Here is a 19,417-nt window from a genome sequence, read left to right on the forward strand (position 1 = left end):
CATTTGTAAGGTCCCCTCTCAGCCTTCTCTTCTCCAGGCTGAACAAGCCCAGCTCCCTCAGCCTCTCCTCGTAGCAGAGATGTTCCAGTCCCCTCACCATCCTTGTAGCCCTCCGCTGGACTCTCTCCAGTAGCTCCTCATCTTTCTTGAAGTGGGGAGCCCAGAACTGGACAGAGTACTCCAGACCATCGTTGTGCAACAGCTGTGTGCACCAAGCAAGGATTCTCTAATTTCACTGTACGCGTTCATCTAAACTACAGCATGGGGTTGACGTTCTTGTCCCAAAAGGTAGCAGCTTTCAAGCTGTGTGTGGCAGTTGTCCATTCCAAAAGTAGTAAGGGTTCTGGAAGTGGATTGCAGCTTAATTACAAATCAATTCCTGGTATCTTGGAGGATACCTGATCATGGCTTGCAGGTTGGTAGTTCCTTTCATAGGTCATCTGAGATACTTCTGCGTTCATTCATGGTTCAATTTGTCTCGGACCTCGGGATTATCGTGAAGTAGAAGCGGACCGGTTCTTCTGTTTTTCCTCACCTTGCAGACTTAACACCTGGAAAATTCCTGCGCCAGAACTCTTTACCTTGGACGTGTCACTTCAAAAGGTGAACCATAGTATCAACAATCTTACTGTGCAGCTGCTTTGCAATACAAAGAAACCCTCGGAGGAAAAAAACCCAACAAAACCTATGTCACACTGGCAAGCAGTGTTTGTTCTCATGGAATTCTCTGTACTAACCATTTTGATTCCATGACAGTTTTATTTGAAGAGGGCATGTACCAGGCATGACATTAGTAGCAGTTGTCAGAATGTTTCTGGAAGCTACAGAGCTTCAGACGCACTAAATTTTTCCTAATCTAATTCTGCTGAAGTTCACTGATCTTTCTGATGGTTTCAGTGGGAAATAGATCAGGCCCTTAGAAAGTGTATATGCAAAACAGCTTAAGAGAGGGAATGGTCGTACATTAGGACAACTACATAGATCTTGAACATCTACTGTGACTACGGGGAGGAAAAAACCCAAACTGATTTTTAATCTTGGCTAATTAAGCCTTGGACAGTTTTAGCAGCGAACTCCCACCTGTCGAAATGTCCTTGTAGTCACGATGATGATTTAATCCACAGCAGTGGTTTGGGAGTATGCTGTCAAAAATGTTCCCCAGAGAGGCCACCAGCCAGCAGCACGCTGAGCAGTCGCGTGCCAAACCAGCGATCGTTTGGCGATGCCGCCTGTGGCTGCGCTAGCAAAGGGAGCCAAGCGCGCTCTGCCGAGTAGTTGTGTTCGTGGCCGAATTTTTACTCCTGAAACTTTGTTCTGTGGACCAGTCCTGTGATTAAGCAAAGGGGAAGGGCTGGGATAAGGTGTGGATGAGGACTTTGGATCACAGAATCACAGAATAGTAGGGGTTGGAAGGGACCTCTGTGGGTCATCTAGTCCAACCCTCCTCCCAAAGCAGTGTCACCTACAGCAGGCTGCACAGGACCGCGTCCAGGCGGGTCTTGAATATCTCCAGAGAAGGAGACTCCACAACCTCCCTGGGCAGCCTGGGCCAGGGCTCCGTCACCCTCAGAGGGAAGAAGTTCTTCCTCCTGTTCAGACGGAACTTCCTGTGCCTCAGTTTGTGCCCATTGCCCCTTGTCCTGTCGCTGGGCACCACTGAAAAGAACTTGGCCCCATCCTGCTGACACCCACCCTGAAGATATTTATAAGCATTTATAAGGTCCCCTCTCAGCCTTCTCTTCTCCAGGCTGAACAAGCCCAGCTCCCTCAGCCTCTCCTCGTAGGGGAGACGTTCCAGTCCCCTCACCGTCCTTGTAGCCCTCCGCTGGACTCTCTCCAGTAGCTCCTCATCTTTCTTGAACTGGGGAGCCCAGAACTGGACACAGTACTGCAGATGGGGCCTCACCAGGGCAGTGTAGAGGGGAAGGAGAACCTCCCTCGTCCTGCTGGCCACACTCTTCTTGATGCACCCCAGGATTCCATTGGCTTTCTTGGCAGCCAGGGCACACTGCTGGCTCATGGTTAACCATGATCAGGATCAGGAGCGTGGTCAAGGTACGGGTAGTGGCAAACGAAACCCCTCATTGTAAAGGTTGTGGTAAAGGAGCTAGTCAGCGTAGAGTAGAATCCAGAAATATGTAGTGAGTGTCAGACAGTAAGGGAGTGGAAGAAGTTTGGCCTTTGAAGGCCAATGGGTAGTTACTGGAACAAACAGAGGGGAGTGACCTTTTGTATGTTTTTTAGATTTTTCTCTGTGACCGCGTTGGCTGATCTCAGCCACGTTTGACAGAGAGGTAGGAGTCTCCGAGAGAGCGAAGTTACTGCCGGTTGTTTTAAACAGCCAGCTGGGGAGAAGGGGAAGGCACTCCCCGTTGCCCAGCAGGAGGAAGCTTTAACGCGACATCACGTTATTGGGGCGTCCATGGGAGAGGGAGACGTTGCTACGTCACGGGAAGATATTTCAGATAATTACTGAGGGATTTCGGATGCCGGTGACCTAGCACATCCAGGAGCCCAGCAGTTCCTGGTGCAGGCTTACCAGGAGTCTGTCAGCAGTCTGTCCATCATCAGGGGCAAACTTTGTTAGTTGCAGGGCAGATGGAGCTACCAACACTTCCTCTTCTCATAATTCCACATTAAACTAACATATGGGGAAAAAAAAAGAAATTAAATGTGACCATAAGAGTTTTCAGAGTCCCAAACAGACAAAGTATATTTTACTACGAAATAAATTTAATATGATCTATATAAGGGAAAGGTGAGGAGGTTCAAAGATAAGTGTGTCACCAAAAACACAAGCACGTGTTAAAGACAATAAAAATTACAATCCTAATGAATCCTTCAGTTTTATCAAAAGGCTGTGGCTGCTGGCTGGGCTACAGTCAGATGGTGAACCTGAGGACTGTAACTCAAAATCCATACAAGTGTTCTGTAAATGTCTCATGTGTTACGGACTGTCATTAGCCCTCTAATCATTTAGATCAGAGTCAAGCAGTTGTGACTAAAATAAGAAAAATAATGTTATTTTAATTTTTTTTTTTTTTGCAAGTGCTAGTGTGCTCTCCTTTACATAACTGTGTACAAGTAAGATGAAGGGGCTAAACTTTTTAACTGGTGATGTTCATCATCACAGAAATGTCACTTGTGCTGGGTTTTGTGGTAGGTATGATTAAGAGCTCTGATAAAGGCCGATATTTTTGAAAATTAAACAAGAAGTGAGAAGCAATCTTTCTGGAACTGAAGGAGATTTTTGTCTGGTTGCAGATGGGTTAGCAGTAGTACTTCTGTGTTATTATTTTATGGGGTGCTTACAGGTAAAAGCAATTTTTCAGCTTTTTTTAAGATTGACTTCTTTGGAGTTTTTGGCGTAATGTAAATAAGAGTGTTGTTCCACAGAGAGGTATCATTTTACATCAAACTCCTGATAAAACCCAGTAAATAAACTTTGCTAAACACATAAACACTAAACAATTGGGTTGTTTACTGCTAAATATTTGCTTCCAAGCCTTAGAAGTGTTTAAAAACGGGTTTTTCTCGTTTCTGTTGCAGCAGATGCCCTAGTAGGATCTGTTTTCAGTCCCCGTTTTCCTTTGCACACACCTTGTTTAAGCCGGAAGAGCTTAATTTAAGCCGTAATCTTTTATCAGAATAAACTTTAGTCGTGTTTTCAAAATCCTGGTGCTCCTCTCCCCCCTCAGTGGGCCGGGTCGAGGAAGCAGGGGATGTGCTACACTCCCGGCAGCCCGTTGCTCGGAGGTGAACTGTAGTGTTCCACCAGCCCATCTCTGTAGGGTAGCACCCCTGAGATTTACCACCATTGCACCAGTTCAGGTTTCTTTGCTCAAGAATAGAGCGTATAGGTCCAGTGCACAGGGGTTTTAGCAGCTTTTGACAGCTCACACTGGGAATTGCTACTAACATACGGTTGGACTTTGAGGCCCCATGTGCAGTGCTGTGTCCTGTGCTGGGCTCCCCAGTTCAAGAAAGATGAGGAGCTACTGGAGAGAGTCCAGTGGAGGGCTACGAGGATGATGAGGGGACTGGAGCATCTCTGCTACAAGGAGAGGCTGAGGGAGCTGGGCTTGTTCAGCCTGGAGAAGAGAAGGCTGAGAGGGGACCTTACAAATGCCTACAAATACCTTAAGGGTGGGTGTCAGGAGGACGGGGCCAGACTCTTTTCAGTGGTGTCCAGCGACAGGACAAGGGGCAACGGGCACAAACTGAAGCGGAGGAAGTTCCAGCTGAACAGGAGGAAGAAATTCTTCCCTCTGAGGGTGATGGAGCCCTGGAACAGGCTGCCCAGAGGGACTGTGGAGTCTCCTTCTCTGGAGATATTCAAACCTTGCCTGGATGCGGTGCTGTGCAGCCTGCTCTGGGTGACCCTGCTTCGGCAGGGGGTTGGGCTGGGTGACCCACAGAGGTCCCTTCCAACCCCTACCATTTTGTGATTCTGTGGCTTGATGATCTTAGAGGTCTTGTCCAACCTTAATGATTCAATGATTGTAATGGCTGAAGGCAGGAAGATCTGGAATCCAAGAAGAGACTCTGTCTTTTGGTTGAAAGAGTTTGCTTAGTGATCTTTTCCACTGCAGAGATGTTAATGGTAGTGAGGTTGTCATCAGCTGACAGTCCATCTCTTGATATTTGGAACACAGTGTGCCTTACCTCTCCCAGGCAAAGCTAAGCCTTCCTCTTTTAATGACAAGTTCCTGAGATAGTATCTACCTGCTACCCTTATTGCTCAAGCACAGATTGCCTGTGATTAAATATTTGGTCATTTGAGGTACAGGTGGATTGGAGAGAGGTAATGTCACAAGTAGCATAATGATAATATACTGACTGAGTTCAAGCAGATCTAAAAAGAACCAGTTAAACTAGGAGAGTACTCAGATTTTGGTCATCATCACTTGAATTCCAGCAGTTTATTGCTTGGGTCAATTTTCATTGATTTTTAATTTTTATTCCTCAATTGATTAATTTCAACTGGAAATTAGCAAATACTAACCTGTCCTTGAGTGTTGTGTTTTCCTTTGTATAGCAGAAACAGATATGTTCTTTTTTGGGGGGAGGAAGGGTGTGAGGGAGGGGGGAAGGTGCCTTGTGTAATTTTGAAGTTATTTCAAAATGTTAGCCATAGTCATATATTCTGAATTCAGCTCAACCACAGGAAGAAGGAGGCAGATTAGGAAAAAAACTAAATGCATAAGAACAACTTTAACCTAAGTAGCAATTATTAATAGACATTTTTTTCATTGAAAAAGTGTGTCTCCACAATGTTGTTGAAAATCCTAGTGAAGGAAACAGTTCTTAAGTGAAATGTAGTATTTAGTGCATTGAGATACAGATGACGTGTAAAGTAGTGCAAGTAAAGAACTGTAAAATTATTATCGTATCTTCCTGTTTCTCCTGGGTTTCTAGAAATGAAGGTAGGGAGATGGCTTTGCCAATGGGTGCAGCTCTGGCCTGCGTTTGTGTCTGGCATATTCAGAGACTTGTCCTCACATTTCCAACGCGGTAGAACCCGTTCATCCTTTTAAGAGAATTTGAACCCTCTAAACTCCATAGAGTAGAGTGGTGAAGGAGTTGTGGGGTTTTGTAGCATGTTCTGGAAAATAGGTTGTGCAGCTTTCAAAGTGCGTAGGATAAAGTTTACACCTCTGTCAAAAAACCACTTGTGAATTCACAAAGACAACGCAGAGGACAAGCGGCATTTCCTTAGAACATAAAGGTATTTTTACATCCTGATTATTTTTTCTTATTATTCAATGACATGTACTTTGAACTGGAAATTTGCTTTTCATATACAAGATCCATAGAATCACAGAATCACAGAATGTTAGGGGTTAGAAGGGACCTCTGTGGGTCATCTAGTCCAACCCCCTGCTGAAGCAGGGTCACCTACAGCAGGCTGCAGAGGACCACATCCAGGCAGGGTTTGAATATCTCCAGAGAAGGAGAATCCACAATCTGCATATCCATGTATTTTTCTTCCTACAAGTAAAGACTCTTCAGCAGGATGTACAGTCTCTGGGTGTGGATTTGCAAACTGCTCCTGTGAGCAAACACTTTCCTTCTTGCAAAGCCTCTTGCTGGGGTCAATGAGGATGCACCCGAGCACAGAGATCAGCCTGAACTTGTGGTCCACAGGCTAAAGCTCTGTGTTTCTAGAGCAGAAAGCAGCATGGTATGAAATAAGTCTGTGATGGTTGCCCTTCTAGCAAAGACATTTCTCAAATTGTTAGAAAAAACCATTATACATCAGCGATGTGGATGCGGTAGCGTTGCTCTCACTCTTTTCAGCTGGGCTTACCCAGTTCAGCTCAGGCCTTCTGAGCGCGGTCTCAGTAACTGCTGCAGTGATACTAGAGGGCTGTGAACTTGGAGTTCTTGGTGTTCGGTCAGTGCTGGCAAACAGGCGAAGCGGTCTGTTTCCCCGAAGGCTGGGAGGGTGAGGAGCTGCGGCTGGTCGGAGCCGCAGCCGGGGCACGGCGCGGGCAGCTGGGGCGGGAGAAGCGGTTCTCACGCACTCCCCGTCTCTCTCTCTCGCGCAAATGTCATCAGCTCGCGGTGGGAGTAGCAGCGGCGGGATCACCGGGGTGTATCTCACATGATTCACTGGGGTCCCGAGTTTATAAAAATAGTAAAAAGAACAGACACAATTTCCAATAAGAAGTAATCTCTAGGGTGTAATGCCCTGGAAGGCAAGGCTGCTTTTCTTTTGGAATTTTCCACTTCTCCTCATCGTGACGTCTTTGCATTGCGGACACCGAGCAGTTGGGAGCATTCCCATGGCAGAGCGAGTCTGTGGTTTGCCGTGTGCACAGGCTCATTGTTAACAGAGGCTCGCTGTGCTTTCATTTGCTTTGTTTTTCACTGCCAGGCATGGAAAGTAGAAACTACCCTTTAGCAAATGTATTTCCTGTGTTATTAAAATAAATAAGTGACTGTTGATAGTTCTTGCTTTGGTCTTGCCAATACTGATTTCCATTAAAAAAACAAGCCTTACCTGATATCCATTCCCTCCCCCCCACCTCCCGATACTTCAGTGCTTTAGGGAAGTTCTGGATTGATATCCCTAGACAGTGCAGCCTTCTACCTGTAAAACCTGTCACCAGCAACATTATTTTATCTTTTTCACCGATATATCTCAAGTGTAGCTGCAAAGAGCACAGCTGGGGTTGTGCTGGTGGCTCGGACTTCATACTCGCTGAGGCAGAAGTAACCATTAGCATCAGTGACAGTACTGCACTGGTCTCCAGCTTGACACAGCACCCAAAGCCCTCTTCTAGATTTTACTATTTTGTGCATTACCATCAAAAGCAAAATTTTTTCAAATTCTCGTTTAGACACTTGTTCTGCAAACACATGTGCGTGTCTTTTGCACTAATTGAATAACGCCACTGAAGAAAGTTGAGTTTATCACAGATTTGTGTTGGGTATATGCTTAGAGTTTTTGGAATAAAATAAAGATATACAAGCTTTATTTTAATATTTATGGCCCAGATGGCATCCAGCATCCACATGTAGTATTAGTCATCTTTTCTAACAGCTGTTTTACATCCGTGGTACCAGTGGTATTAAAAAGGACAGTAAAAGCTTCTTTGTCGATAAACGACAAAAAGGTATGAATTAATAGTCATCTAGTACACAGCTGTTAAATTAGAAGATGGGAAATTGCTTGCTGCAGATGACAGCATTTACTCTTTTCAGCAGTTTAAATACCTGTTTTCATTATTTTTCGTGCAAGTTTGTTTTCAGCAATTAAATTTTGCAATTTTATCAGTACTTACTGATAATTCAGTGACAGAATATACTGATTTGTATGACAGGGAATTTCAGTCTGGTTTTGTAGTGGTCTGTGATAAAGAGCCGATCGGTGGTATAAATCATGTTGCTCTAAATTTGGCCAAGTTTGATTCAGCTGGTTGGTGCGCTGCTGGCACTCGGCCTCTACTACTAATTGTAGCTTCACGTGTTCATTTGCCTGATAGCTTCAAAGCAAAAATTTACCACGTGTCAAAGTGCTCTAAAGTATTTTACTGAAGTTATTTAAAGTTCAATTTATTGTTGCATGGAGGACGAGACCAGGGTGCATAAATTCCGAAAGAATTCCCTAGCTGGATAAGTTTACAAAAAAAAGGTAGTTCTGAGATTCCCAGCAGTTCTTACTCTTTGTACCCCGCTGGTAAAGTCTTACTGTGTGATCGCAAACCAAGCAGATTCCGCTTTAAAGCTTGTAATGATGTGGACTCGTTTCCTTGGCAGGTCTTCAGATCGGATCGGGTGATCAGAAACCATCCGGGCAGTGCCGTGTAAGAATCTCCCAGCTGCAACACGGTAACTGCCCGTGTGCGCTCTTACCGTGCACTTCAGTACAGATTAATACTCGTTCCCTTAAACCACGTTCCTCTTGCAAGTACCTCTCAGCATTCTTAAAGGGTTTGCAGAAACCTGCTTCGCTTGCCAGAGCAAGAGAGTTATGAGTGTGCGTGTAGTTTCTAGTCCCAGCTGGCGAAACGATAGCTTACATCTGGAGGCAATAACTGCTGAAACTCAATAGCCTGATCCCACACTGAAAATACTTTTATTTTAAAGGGAGAGGAGAAGAAGGTCTCCCTTACTCAAGTATGAAGTGTCACAGTCAGAAAAGGATGGGCCTTTCGTTTTCTGAATGACTGCTCGAATTAGCTTGCGTTGTCTGCGTTTCTCTGGATGTCAGTGGTTGGCTTCCGCTGTCTGTGCTGGGTGAATTTCAAGTGCCGAGGGTCGTGTTGGGTCAGTGCCCTGACGGCCAGCTTGATCCCTTTCCAGGAGTCACTAGAGGCGGAAGAAGTTCTTCCCAGAGGGCTCTGGACCACCCTGCATGGTATCATCATCTCTAGGTCCTCTTGTGCTTTTGCACTGTAGATAACTCAGCCAGAAGAGGTACACCTCATATCTTCACGTTGGCACAACCGAACCCTGCTGCCCCTTGCTTCTGGTTAGAGGGAATCCTATCACGGAAGCCAGTTTCACATAGTCAAGTGAGGAAGAACTTCTTCACTCTGAGGGTGATGGAGCCCTGGAACAGGTTGCCCAGAGAGGCTGTGGGTTCTGCTTCTCTGGAGATATTCAGCACCTGCCTGGACGTGGTCCTGTGCAGCCTGCTCTGAGTGACAGAGAGGGGGTTGGACTAGATGATCCCCAGAGGTCCCTTCCAACCCCGACCATTCTGTGATTCTGTAAAATGATGCAACAGACTTCAGCTCATTGCATAATAATGCAGAAAACCTAATGCTTTGTTGTGTTTTTCGGAAGAAGCTTTGTAGCTCCGTGTTGCTAGCAAAGGTTTCCTGATGTTGTTACTTGTAGACCTTAGGCAGGGAAAAAGTTCTGATCTGTTAGCACAACAGTTCACGTTGTCTGCTATTACTTGTCATTTTTTTTAATAGGGCACTGATGGTGTCTGTGCATCCCTTGAAGTCCGTTTGGGATCTTTCCAGATGGGAGATGGTGTTACTGTTAGTAATAATGGGCCAACCCTTTCCAATGTGTTTCAAACAAACAATTCACAGCTCGTCAGGAGTTAGGGCTAAGTCCAATTTGAGCCACATTTTTGTCCTTTCTGTTCTGGACTATTTTGGAATGTTGAAGTAAAATAATTTGACTTTCAGACTACAGTCAGAGGAAATTTTAGAGTGTTTAAAGTAAAAGCCTGGGCAACAACAAGCTTTGTTCTGTCAAACCTTATAATTTAAATGATCTCTAAATGCTGTAACATTTCCCGGTTGGTCACACTGTGGAAGGTCAGTGGATCACTGTACACATCGCTGTATACTCCCAGTTCATATTTTACATTCCACTAACAGAATTCTTTCCGGGAAACTGGTAATGCTTGAGAGATACTATGGAGAATAGCCATTTATTTTGCCTTTCCAGTTTTCTTTTTGAATGTATCTGTCTTAGAAACTTGAGTGAGATGCCATATTTGTTAAAACCAACTTCACATCTTTCACTTTGTTGAATAAAACGAGATACAGAATCCTTTGATGAGTTCTACTGTGCGGTAGAGGACCGTCATTGTCACAGCTTTGGAACTGGGGACCTTATAAATGCTTATAAATACCTTAAGGGTGGGTGTCAGGAGGACAGGGCCAAAATCTTTCCAGTGGTGCCCAGCAACAGGACAAGGGGCAGCGGGCACAAACTGAAGCACAGGAAGTTCCGTCTGAACATGAGGAAGAACTTCTTCCCTCTGAGGGTGATGGAGCACTGGCACAGGCTGCTCAGGGAGGTTGTGGAGTCTCCTTCTCTGGAGATATTCAAGACCCACCTGGACAAGGTCTTGTGCAGCCTGCTCTGGGTGACCCTGCTTCGGCAGGAGGGTTGGACTGGGTGACCCACAGAGGTCCCTTCCGACTCCGACCACTCTGATTCTGTGATTCTGTTTATCATTCGCTCTGCTGTTCGCACAGTTACACCGAGTGGTAAGATTACCTATTTTTCCTGATTTGTGAGGCCTACCTTTTTTTCTCTTTTTAATGCCTTAACAGCTTGCTCAAGTGGACTCCAGAGCTGTGCATCTTGGCGCTGTCTTTGTTCGTGGCCTTACGACTTTGCTCATGGCCAATAGTGCCTGTGGCTTTCCATTCAGAATGGAGGATCTGATGCCTTGGGAAGTGTTTGATGGAAAACTTTTTCAAGAAAAATACCAGCAGTCGCACCAAGGTTGCTCTCTGGAAGAGCTTTTGGAAGGCAATGTGAGTAAACATGTCCGCTTAGACAGTTCTGTATTCTGTGAAAAACTTACCTGTCCATGTTTGTTCGTTGTTTTAATATTCATGTTTACACCGGTCCCCTTTCTTTGTATTTTTCCTTTCTTCCTTATTCCTTTTTTCATCCTCTCCCCCCCAAAAAACCTAAGAAGGTAGAAATACTGAGACTATGAAGGAAGCTATAATTTTACTTTTATCTTACTTTTATTTACTTTATTCCATTACTCAGAAAATAGTGTAAGGAAGTGTCAAAATGGTTGTCAATTTCAAGAAATGAAAACGCCTGTAATGGTTTTCTAGCACTAAAATATTAAGGAGATCTTTTTCATATAAGATTTTGGGCAACATATTAAGAATGTCGTTAAATAAGCATACTGGATATAATTTTTAAAGTGTTAAAGCGTGGTTTTTAGAAGTATTAAGGAACCTAAAGTTTGAGATGAAGGTTTGGTGAATTCAGAGAGGGACTGGGAATCAGAGGAAGGTAGAACATCTAGGGATTTTCTTAGAACCTCGCAAAGTACATTCCTGTACCTCTAAGTACTTACTTCTCAATCCCACTTTTCAGAAGCTGGGGATTTGTACAATTTGCATGCTCTGTTACCAAAAAAAACCCAGTATGACTTGAAACATGTCTGCCCAGGCAAGGGTAGGGAGGTACCAGCAGAGTCTTGCTGGGTGTGAGGCGTATCGGGTGCGTTGGGGTGGCATCGTGCCCAGGCTCAGAGGCAGCGTCTGCCAGACCGGGCGCACGGCTGTGTTAATGCACTGGTGCGGCCTCAGAGCAGACCTGGCTCGTGCCCTGCCAGCTCAGAAGACGCGGAGAGATGCTTGGGTAGATCTGTACACATCTGTCTCGATGGCTCTTAAGACCTTTGCTTAATGTGTCTCTTTTCAGTGTGGAACTGCAAATCCTGTATCATTTAATTACTTTGGAAAATTTTACCTTTGAAATGTTTTTACCTGCTGTTAAATTGAGGTTGAAATGAATAAAAGTGATTACAGAGAAATATGTTTTCAGTTTTGAATGATTTTAATCTCATGCATTCAATATCAGCTGTTGTATAATTCATTTTCTTTTTGTAATTTTGTGTCCAATTACATACCATCCTGGTCTGGAGTGATGAGTGGAACGCGGGTGGGTGGGTGGAATGTACGTGTTTTCAGCATGGAGGAGGAGGATAATCCTTTCCATATGGAATCAATCATATGGCGAGGACTAGAGCTTCTGTCCAAATCCTGTGGTTCCCATTAATTGGTCCACTGATTTCAGTAGATTTTGGATTGGGCCAGTGGTTCATGCAGTTTTTTATGTAGGACTTTTGCAAAACAATAAAGGATCTAAAGAATAAATGGAAAAATGTAAAACTATACAGATCTGTGTAAAATTGATACTCCTTTTCCATTTGGGTAGAATTCACGTTAATGAATAACTTTTACAATATGTATCTAAATCTGTACAAAATTTATATTGGCTGAGAGGTAGTTTTAAATGCGTTAGGTAGTATGTTTTAGCTAACATTTGAAAATCTTGATGTGGTCAGGTTAAAGTTATATTTTAACCTGTCCTAGAAGGCAGGTGAAGGAAAACCCTAGAACAGAGTTGGAAATGTGCTTGATCAGCTAAAACACCTAAGTTAGGGTTTTGAAAAGCCTGGTAATCTAGTTTAAACAACTCTCAAATAAACAGTTCTGTTGTGGGGAAAAATAGTCTCACCCTGTGAATTTTTAGAGTTGTTTAAATATCTTTTTCTTTCTTAGGTGCTATTTTATGGTACGTATATGGCAGAGATAGCTCCCAGACTAATAAAATAGCTTTCCAGCTTATCAGTTTGAGGCAAGAATCTGTTTTGGGGAGAATTGCCAAGAGATGCCAGTTTAGCTGGGGACACTGGCAAGGCAACAAGCATATGTGGTTGGTTTTTCCGATTATTGTAAGTTCAACTTTAATAAATAAAACTGGTCCTTAGTTCCTGGCAGGGCTTAATGTGCTGCTGGAAGCCAAGATCTTTCAGCACTTGTTAACAACCTACCCTTGAGCGCCATAAATCTAATCCGATGATAGCGACAGCGTTGTATTCAGAGAAAAAGTTATTCTGCGTGGGATGTTTTGTTACAGAAAAGATAAGTAACAGGAAAAAGTTACTCCTTTTGATGTTCAGTGCTTGTCTCCTAACTCCGAAGGTCCCTGCTCTGTGATGTGGACAGTTACATTACTACAGGGAGTTCAGGAGATCTCAGCATCAGTGTTGTTTTGATTATGATGGGCTTAAATATAGTTAATAGCTTTATGAAAATTACAGTAGAAATACCATCATGGTTAAATATTTACATGTATTCCAGAAATTTTGAACATTTTAGGGTTTGCTTCCCACAGATTCTTGTACCAAAAGAAGGAATTGTAGAAATGAAATGCAGTTGATGCATTTGTGGGCAAGGTTTCGTGCAGCTCAACTCTTCGTAGCCCTAGCAGCTGTTAAAGATAAAAAATGGTAAGCTTCTGATAAGGATCAAAAATAGAGCCATTTTGCTTTTTAAAAAAATATGCTAAGCTCATATTATGCTAGTTCTCTGTTGTTCATAGCAGTAATCATATTAGTTTGTTTATCCACACGGAAAATAGGATTTAATAGTCTCATAAAGCAGAGAGGCAATGGTATTATCACTTTATTAGCCTTTTTATCGTGCTTCTCACTAATGGGAATGTTCGTGATCAATTTTTTTAAATTAAAACCAAATTACCTAATGAGGTCAGCGTGGTATGTTTTGTCCTTTTTTGATCATGCCTTTCATTCAACCTTCATAAATGCACCCTGAATTTATTCTCCCAAGAATGCAATGAAAGGTTTTTCCCATTAGTGGGTATTCTTCACAGACTGTACCCTGTTTCTGTTAGGAAAAAAATCTGTGGGTTTTGCTTAAGGCTCTGTAAAGAGGTTTGTTAACTCAAAAAACGTGCTAGGAGAGTTCGCAGGAAGGCTCAGGGATGCAGACTCTGCCTCTCGTTTAAGAAGCCTCTCTAGTTGCTGCGGTCTTGCCACCTATTGGGTTTTTACCTTAGCCTGTAATCCTCTCCCCTCCTTCCTGCCCCCCCCCCAGCCTTGGTGGTTACAAAAAGAAATTGTCACCCTGAAAAGTCAGTTCGGTTTTATGAAAATCACAAATTATGCTATTTCTCTAAAAATCTGGCTTTTCATAGTCCTTTTCAATGTGTACTACTGCCCCCATGCCCAGGAAAAATCAAGAAAAAAGAAAAAGATTCTTAAGATCTGGCACTCCATCAGAGCTCACTGAAATCAGTGAAAGTTAAGGACATATCGCATCTCTTAGTGCTGCGTCTTTAAATAGCTTCAGCTTTTCACAGTAGAACTTCCCACCACACCACAAGGTAAATATTTTTATTCAATTTCTTTAGACTTGGTTATATGTTATCAGCCAGGCTTTGGGGCTGATCTGTTGCTATTGTGTTAAGTTTTGTGATGAGATTAAGAGACTTTGATTTTCACTGGTTTGTTTTCCGTGAGTTCATCAGTCCTTACCTGGAGGCTTTAAGCATCTCTGCCGGAGGTGTTGCCGGTAGAAGTTTAGTGAAGTGCATCTACAGGTGCAAGGCAGTAGAATGGAAAAGCAAGTGATTTACAGATATGAGCAGAGAAGAAAAGTAAAATTTGCTGAGAAACGGGAAAACGTTCCTTCTGCCTCCCTACTCATCCCTCCTGGGATCCACTTTTAATATGAAATGTTTGAACTTTGTTTCCTGAAAAAAAGCGAACCAGATCTACCGTCTTCATACACGCGTGAGCGTGGCGAAGACGCGTCTTTTTGTGGTTGTATGTGTGATTGATTGGTGCTACTCCTGAAGAGGGAAAAGCAGAGCAGGCAGTGATTTCTAACCCCGTTGTCCGCAGGAGTCTCTGTACGCGCCCTTCCAGAATCTGAAGTCTCTCATTTGCAAGGCTTGCATGGCGAAGAAGAGAACAATACAGAGCAGACCAAGAGGGAGTGGATTTTTCACAGGTTGGCGTTGTGTTCATTTTCTCAATAAAGTCATTACAGCGATGAGCTCGGTTATCCTCCAGCAGCAGCAGCATTTACATAGGCGTCCCATGAAGCTGAGTAAATTGTAAGGTCTTTCTCCAAGAAACCAAAGGAGAGATATAAAAAAATATTTCCTGTTTTTAGGAATTTGTGTGAATTTAATTACCCAGGTTTGGCTAAAATAATATTCCCATCTAGCTACATCGTTATTGAGATATATGTAGTAAATAAAATATCCCTGACAGAAACATCGCTGCTATTTGCTCAGTGACTAAAGTTATTTTTATAGGAGGAATTAGGTGACTCAGGGTTTTTTTTTTCCTTTCCCTCAGGTGAGCTATTTTGACATTGACAGTTGAAGGTCTGAGTGAGGCACTGAAGAGAGAGCAGTCCTTATTGAACCGACTGATATCGTTCAAAATATAAGAAAGCTTTTGGGCAACCCGGAGAACAGCTTTCTTTGCCTAAGACCTTGTGCTTTTTTTCCCCAACTTTATGGCTCAGTTTAGTGAAGACATTTGTTTTCCCCACCAGATCTGCCTGACTTCCAGGGGAAGAAAACAGCTAAATGGTTTTCAGCATCATTCACAGATCAGCCTGGATGTTGAGGCTTTTGAGGCTTTGAAATAATTGATGCTGAATCTCAGTGTTTGTGCTGGCATTACGTTGATTACCTGCTTAATAGCTGATCAGTTCTAATGTCTGTGAGGATAAAAATTACCCCTTCACAATTCCTTAAGCAAATTACAACAGACAAAATGGTTTTCTGCTAGTTCAGTGCTTTGCGTTGTGTGACAGCAGTACTTGTGATGTGGTACTACACCATAGTGGTGCTGGATGTTCAAAACTAAGGGTATCCGCTGGGGATTTATGATACCAGACCTCGTTAGCATCTGCTGCTGTTGCTGGAGAGCTGTACTTAACCATTTTAATTATGATTTGTGATTCCAATTTGGACAGAGATTTCTGTTTTGTTTTAATGGCTGCAGTCTCCGAATCTGTGTCGTAAAATTTTGATCTGGTTTCTAAATACACTTGTTAACAGCTTGTAATGGGAATGTGCAGAGATGGAAACGAGGACAAGAACCGTGCTTACTAGGCTGACTTCAGTTTGGAAAAACCGTCGTTGTGCATAAGTATTTTGGCATAAAACTAACAAATGTTGTTTCTTGAAAAAGAATATGCTGTCTCTCTTTTTTTTTTTTTCATTGAATCTTACATACAGTCAGAGTTGCTTAGCAAATACTGTTTTTCAGGGACACAACAAAGAGAATTTAATCCCAGGTTCCAGCAAACACACAGAAGTTCTTTTGTTCCTCCATATCATAACCAGATGAGGGGGTTCCTGTGGAGAAATCCTCAGCCACAAGGTACAAAGCGTGTGCACGTGTCTGTATTTAGATTTATCCCTATCCACAAGATAACATCTCTGTGTCTTTATGCAGCTTGGTTTGTATGTATGCAGTTACCCTGTGGCTACAGCAGTCAGTAACAAAACCGGTGTCAATTATAGTTGTGTACTACCATTAGCAAAAGCTAACTCTGCGAGGTGAAGTAGAGCGTAGCGTTAGGATCTGCAGTCATCTTTTACCCACAGTGTTCCGGGAAAAAAGCTTTCATGTGGTATTTAAACTTTCCGTGCTTGGTCTCAGCTGAACTGTGTTTAAAATTGTAATAGTTCTAAAGCAAATTGGCACAGCTGCGCAGAAATGTCTGTCTGAAGTCCTTAGCTGCAGACCTTGGTTCATACCCTACTTCAAAAAAAACACTTAAGCATGAGGATAAAGTTAAACACGTTCTTAAGTGGTTTTCTAGTTCAGGGTCTCAGCTTCCAGATTGTTGTCTAAGTAATACAAATGCAAGTTCTGCCTTGTCTTGGCATTAATCTCAAGGCATTCACCTATCTAACTGCTTGAACAGAACAGGCATTTCAATGAAGCATCGCTGTGGATAACACTGTTGGGCTGACATAATTCAGTTTTACTTCCTCGTTACTATCAGTTAAAGCATACACACACAGATTAAAGAAAATAAGCAAAAGGAGAAGTGTCTAAGAAAGAGCAATTATTCTGTGAAGTCTGCAGACCCTAAATTTCTTCTGTGTTTCCAGGTGAGGTTTTCAAAGATTGATGATGTGATTAGGGAGGATAAATAATAAATAAATGCCGCAAAGTCTTTAATGTGTTTCAGCTGCCACTGTTGCATGCTTGAGAGTGAGATATCATTTGATTCACAGATAAAACTGTTTAAGCATGTACATAAAATGTAAAGCTAAAATGTGGAGTGTCTATGCTGACAGTGAGCAGATCCAGAACTGGTGATTGGTACTGTGACCATCTCCAGAAGCCTGCTGTTCATCGGCCAGGTCCTCTCTGACCAGCTCCAGAGACTGTGTGACTGGGTGTATTCCACAAAGTATGTTCCACAGTAACTGTGAGGAGCTGTGTAGTAAGTGTGTTTCAGTAGCATTATTAAAACATCTTGGCTTCTTCTACACTATCCCTTTTTACTACCCTCGGGACGCTCTTAAAACATGATCTCATAAGGGCAGTTAAATTGCCTCTGTTGTAAGTAAAATAGATTTATTGGAAAAACACATCTGTCCTTACGAAAGAGCCCTGCAATGTTTTAGAGCTCCTTTTAAACCGATCTGCCAAGATGACTCATTTTGACAATGCTTTTTTTCCTAAGTTTGCCATTATTAAGGCAGGTATTTGGGTTGCAGCATTATGTAGCTGCTGTTTCTGCTCTATGTGTGTGTCGCACCAAAGAGAGAAAAAAAGAACAAAAAAGTAGTGATTTTGTGTTCCATAATAGCTTACATGGTAAAACTTCCTGGTAATATTATTGATATATGTTTATCTATCCCATCCTTCATATACATTCTCATGGTATACCGTTATGGTTCCTGCTGTTGCATATTATATATAAATCACTGGATTAAATGCATTAAAAAGTAATGGAGCAGTAACCACAGGACCCATCTCTTCTGTGTCAGGAGTGTACCTAATGATTAGGCAGCCTTTGCTCTCCCTTATCAGTTAATGTTTAAGAATGCCATGACAATGGCTCAGCTTCAACAGAGGAGAAAAGAGTGCCTCCACCCAGAAAGCATGAACCTAAGCAGCACTGGGATTTCTCCGAGATGATGGTTTGAATTCCCTCAGGCAGAACAGGAATTGAATTTAGGCATCCCTCGTTAGATGGTGAATACTAACCACTGATCTGTTGTAATTAACATCTTATCCTCTAGCTGCATTTTGAGAGGAAAGAATTCAGCTGTGGGGTTTGGGGTTTTTTAGGGGATTTGGGGGTTTTTTGTTTTGTTTTGGTTTAATTTATTTAAGTTCTCTTCATCAATTTCTTGGCTGTGTGTCAGAAAAGGAGAATGCACCCGTGTAACTCAGAGCAGGGCATCTGAGCCTCACAGAGAGGTAGATTTTCCCTTGGCGTTTCTTATTTGGTAATTTAGAAGACTTCCTATTTAGCGCGCTGACTTTGTATCCCATTCTGAGCGTCTTTCCATTCTGCAACTTGTTAAATGAGGTAGGTATCTAATTTAAAACTAAGGTTAGGCTTCTGTTATTGAGATACAAAACTTTGCGTTGCAGCGCTTCATAATCTGTGTGCTTGGAGTTTCATAATCTGTGTGCTTGGAGTTTCAGAGTCTTGCCTGAGGTAGCATAGGTGTCTGTAGTAACGCGTGGCTTTCCGTATTCGTGGCTGAAACAGCACACCACACGCCACACAGGCTATTGGTGGACAAAACTTCATTAATTAGCAGTTAAGACCACTTATACGTTGTTTTGAATCACATTGTTCCCTCATTCTACAAACAGCTGAAAATAAGGTGAGCACTGAGAACTATGGAAATCATTACTGAGTGTGTCTTTGTCAGTCCCTTCAGCAGTCCAACTGATAAACACTGAGATTGCTTGTCACAGCATATAAATGACCACCTAGCTCTAAAGCAGTGTACAAAAGGTAGCAAAAAAAGAAAGTAAAGAAGTAAGTCTCACCTTATCTATGCATTGTCCTATATATTTCTGTAGTATATTTTAAAATATCAGTGATTTGGACAGTGGTTCTCATACTAACATTCGAAAACCTGTCTGAAAAGTGAGCTGGGGAGAAGGGAAGGAGAGAGGGGAGACAGTGTCGGTGGGACTGGTTGGTGGGACTGGTTGTAACAACTGCGGGAATGCCTGAAATCAAGGATACCCCAAGGCATTAGAATTAGTGACTGGTATTGGCGAGGATATAGAATTTCGGCCGGTGATAAGGGAAACATCGGAACTCTCTGTATGATGGACCCGGGGGAGGGATGAGGAAGAGCTGTCGGAGAGCTGGAAGTAATGGATGGTAACTTCAGCTACCAGTCATCTGCTACCAGAATCCTAACCAGTGAGGTGGGGAGACAGCAAAGCGTGCTGGCAATTTCATACTTGCATTTGGAAGTTGTTGGATTTGGGGTTCAGCTACGTTCTGCCTAAGAAAATGATGTTCTCTCCAAAAAAATAGTTCTGCTTTCTTTGTTTCCATCCACATTTGCCTTGTTTTTCTTCCATCTCTCTATAGGAAAAGAAGAGAAAAAGGGAAATGGGCAGTTTTGTTTTTTTTTTAAA

General features: G+C 42.8%; 1 protein-coding gene across 5 annotated transcripts in view; it reads left to right on the forward strand.

Annotated features, from left to right (window-relative positions):
• The window catches only part of FAM120B (family with sequence similarity 120 member B), a 59,628-nt gene that overhangs the window by 34,318 nt on the left and 5,893 nt on the right, over positions 1-19,417 (forward strand). For all 5 annotated transcript variants that reach the window (XM_075412005.1, XM_075412006.1, XM_075412007.1 and 2 more), the window contains 3 exons: positions 10,533-10,739; positions 14,663-14,771; positions 16,049-16,162. In XM_075412005.1, coding sequence (XP_075268120.1) covers positions 10,533-10,739; positions 14,663-14,771; positions 16,049-16,162 — 430 coding nt within the window. The remainder of the gene's footprint in view (positions 1-10,532; positions 10,740-14,662; positions 14,772-16,048; positions 16,163-19,417) is intronic.

This window comes from Opisthocomus hoazin, chromosome 2 (assembly GCF_030867145.1).
Source record: "Opisthocomus hoazin isolate bOpiHoa1 chromosome 2, bOpiHoa1.hap1, whole genome shotgun sequence".
Taxonomy (NCBI): domain Eukaryota; kingdom Metazoa; phylum Chordata; class Aves; order Opisthocomiformes; family Opisthocomidae; genus Opisthocomus; species Opisthocomus hoazin.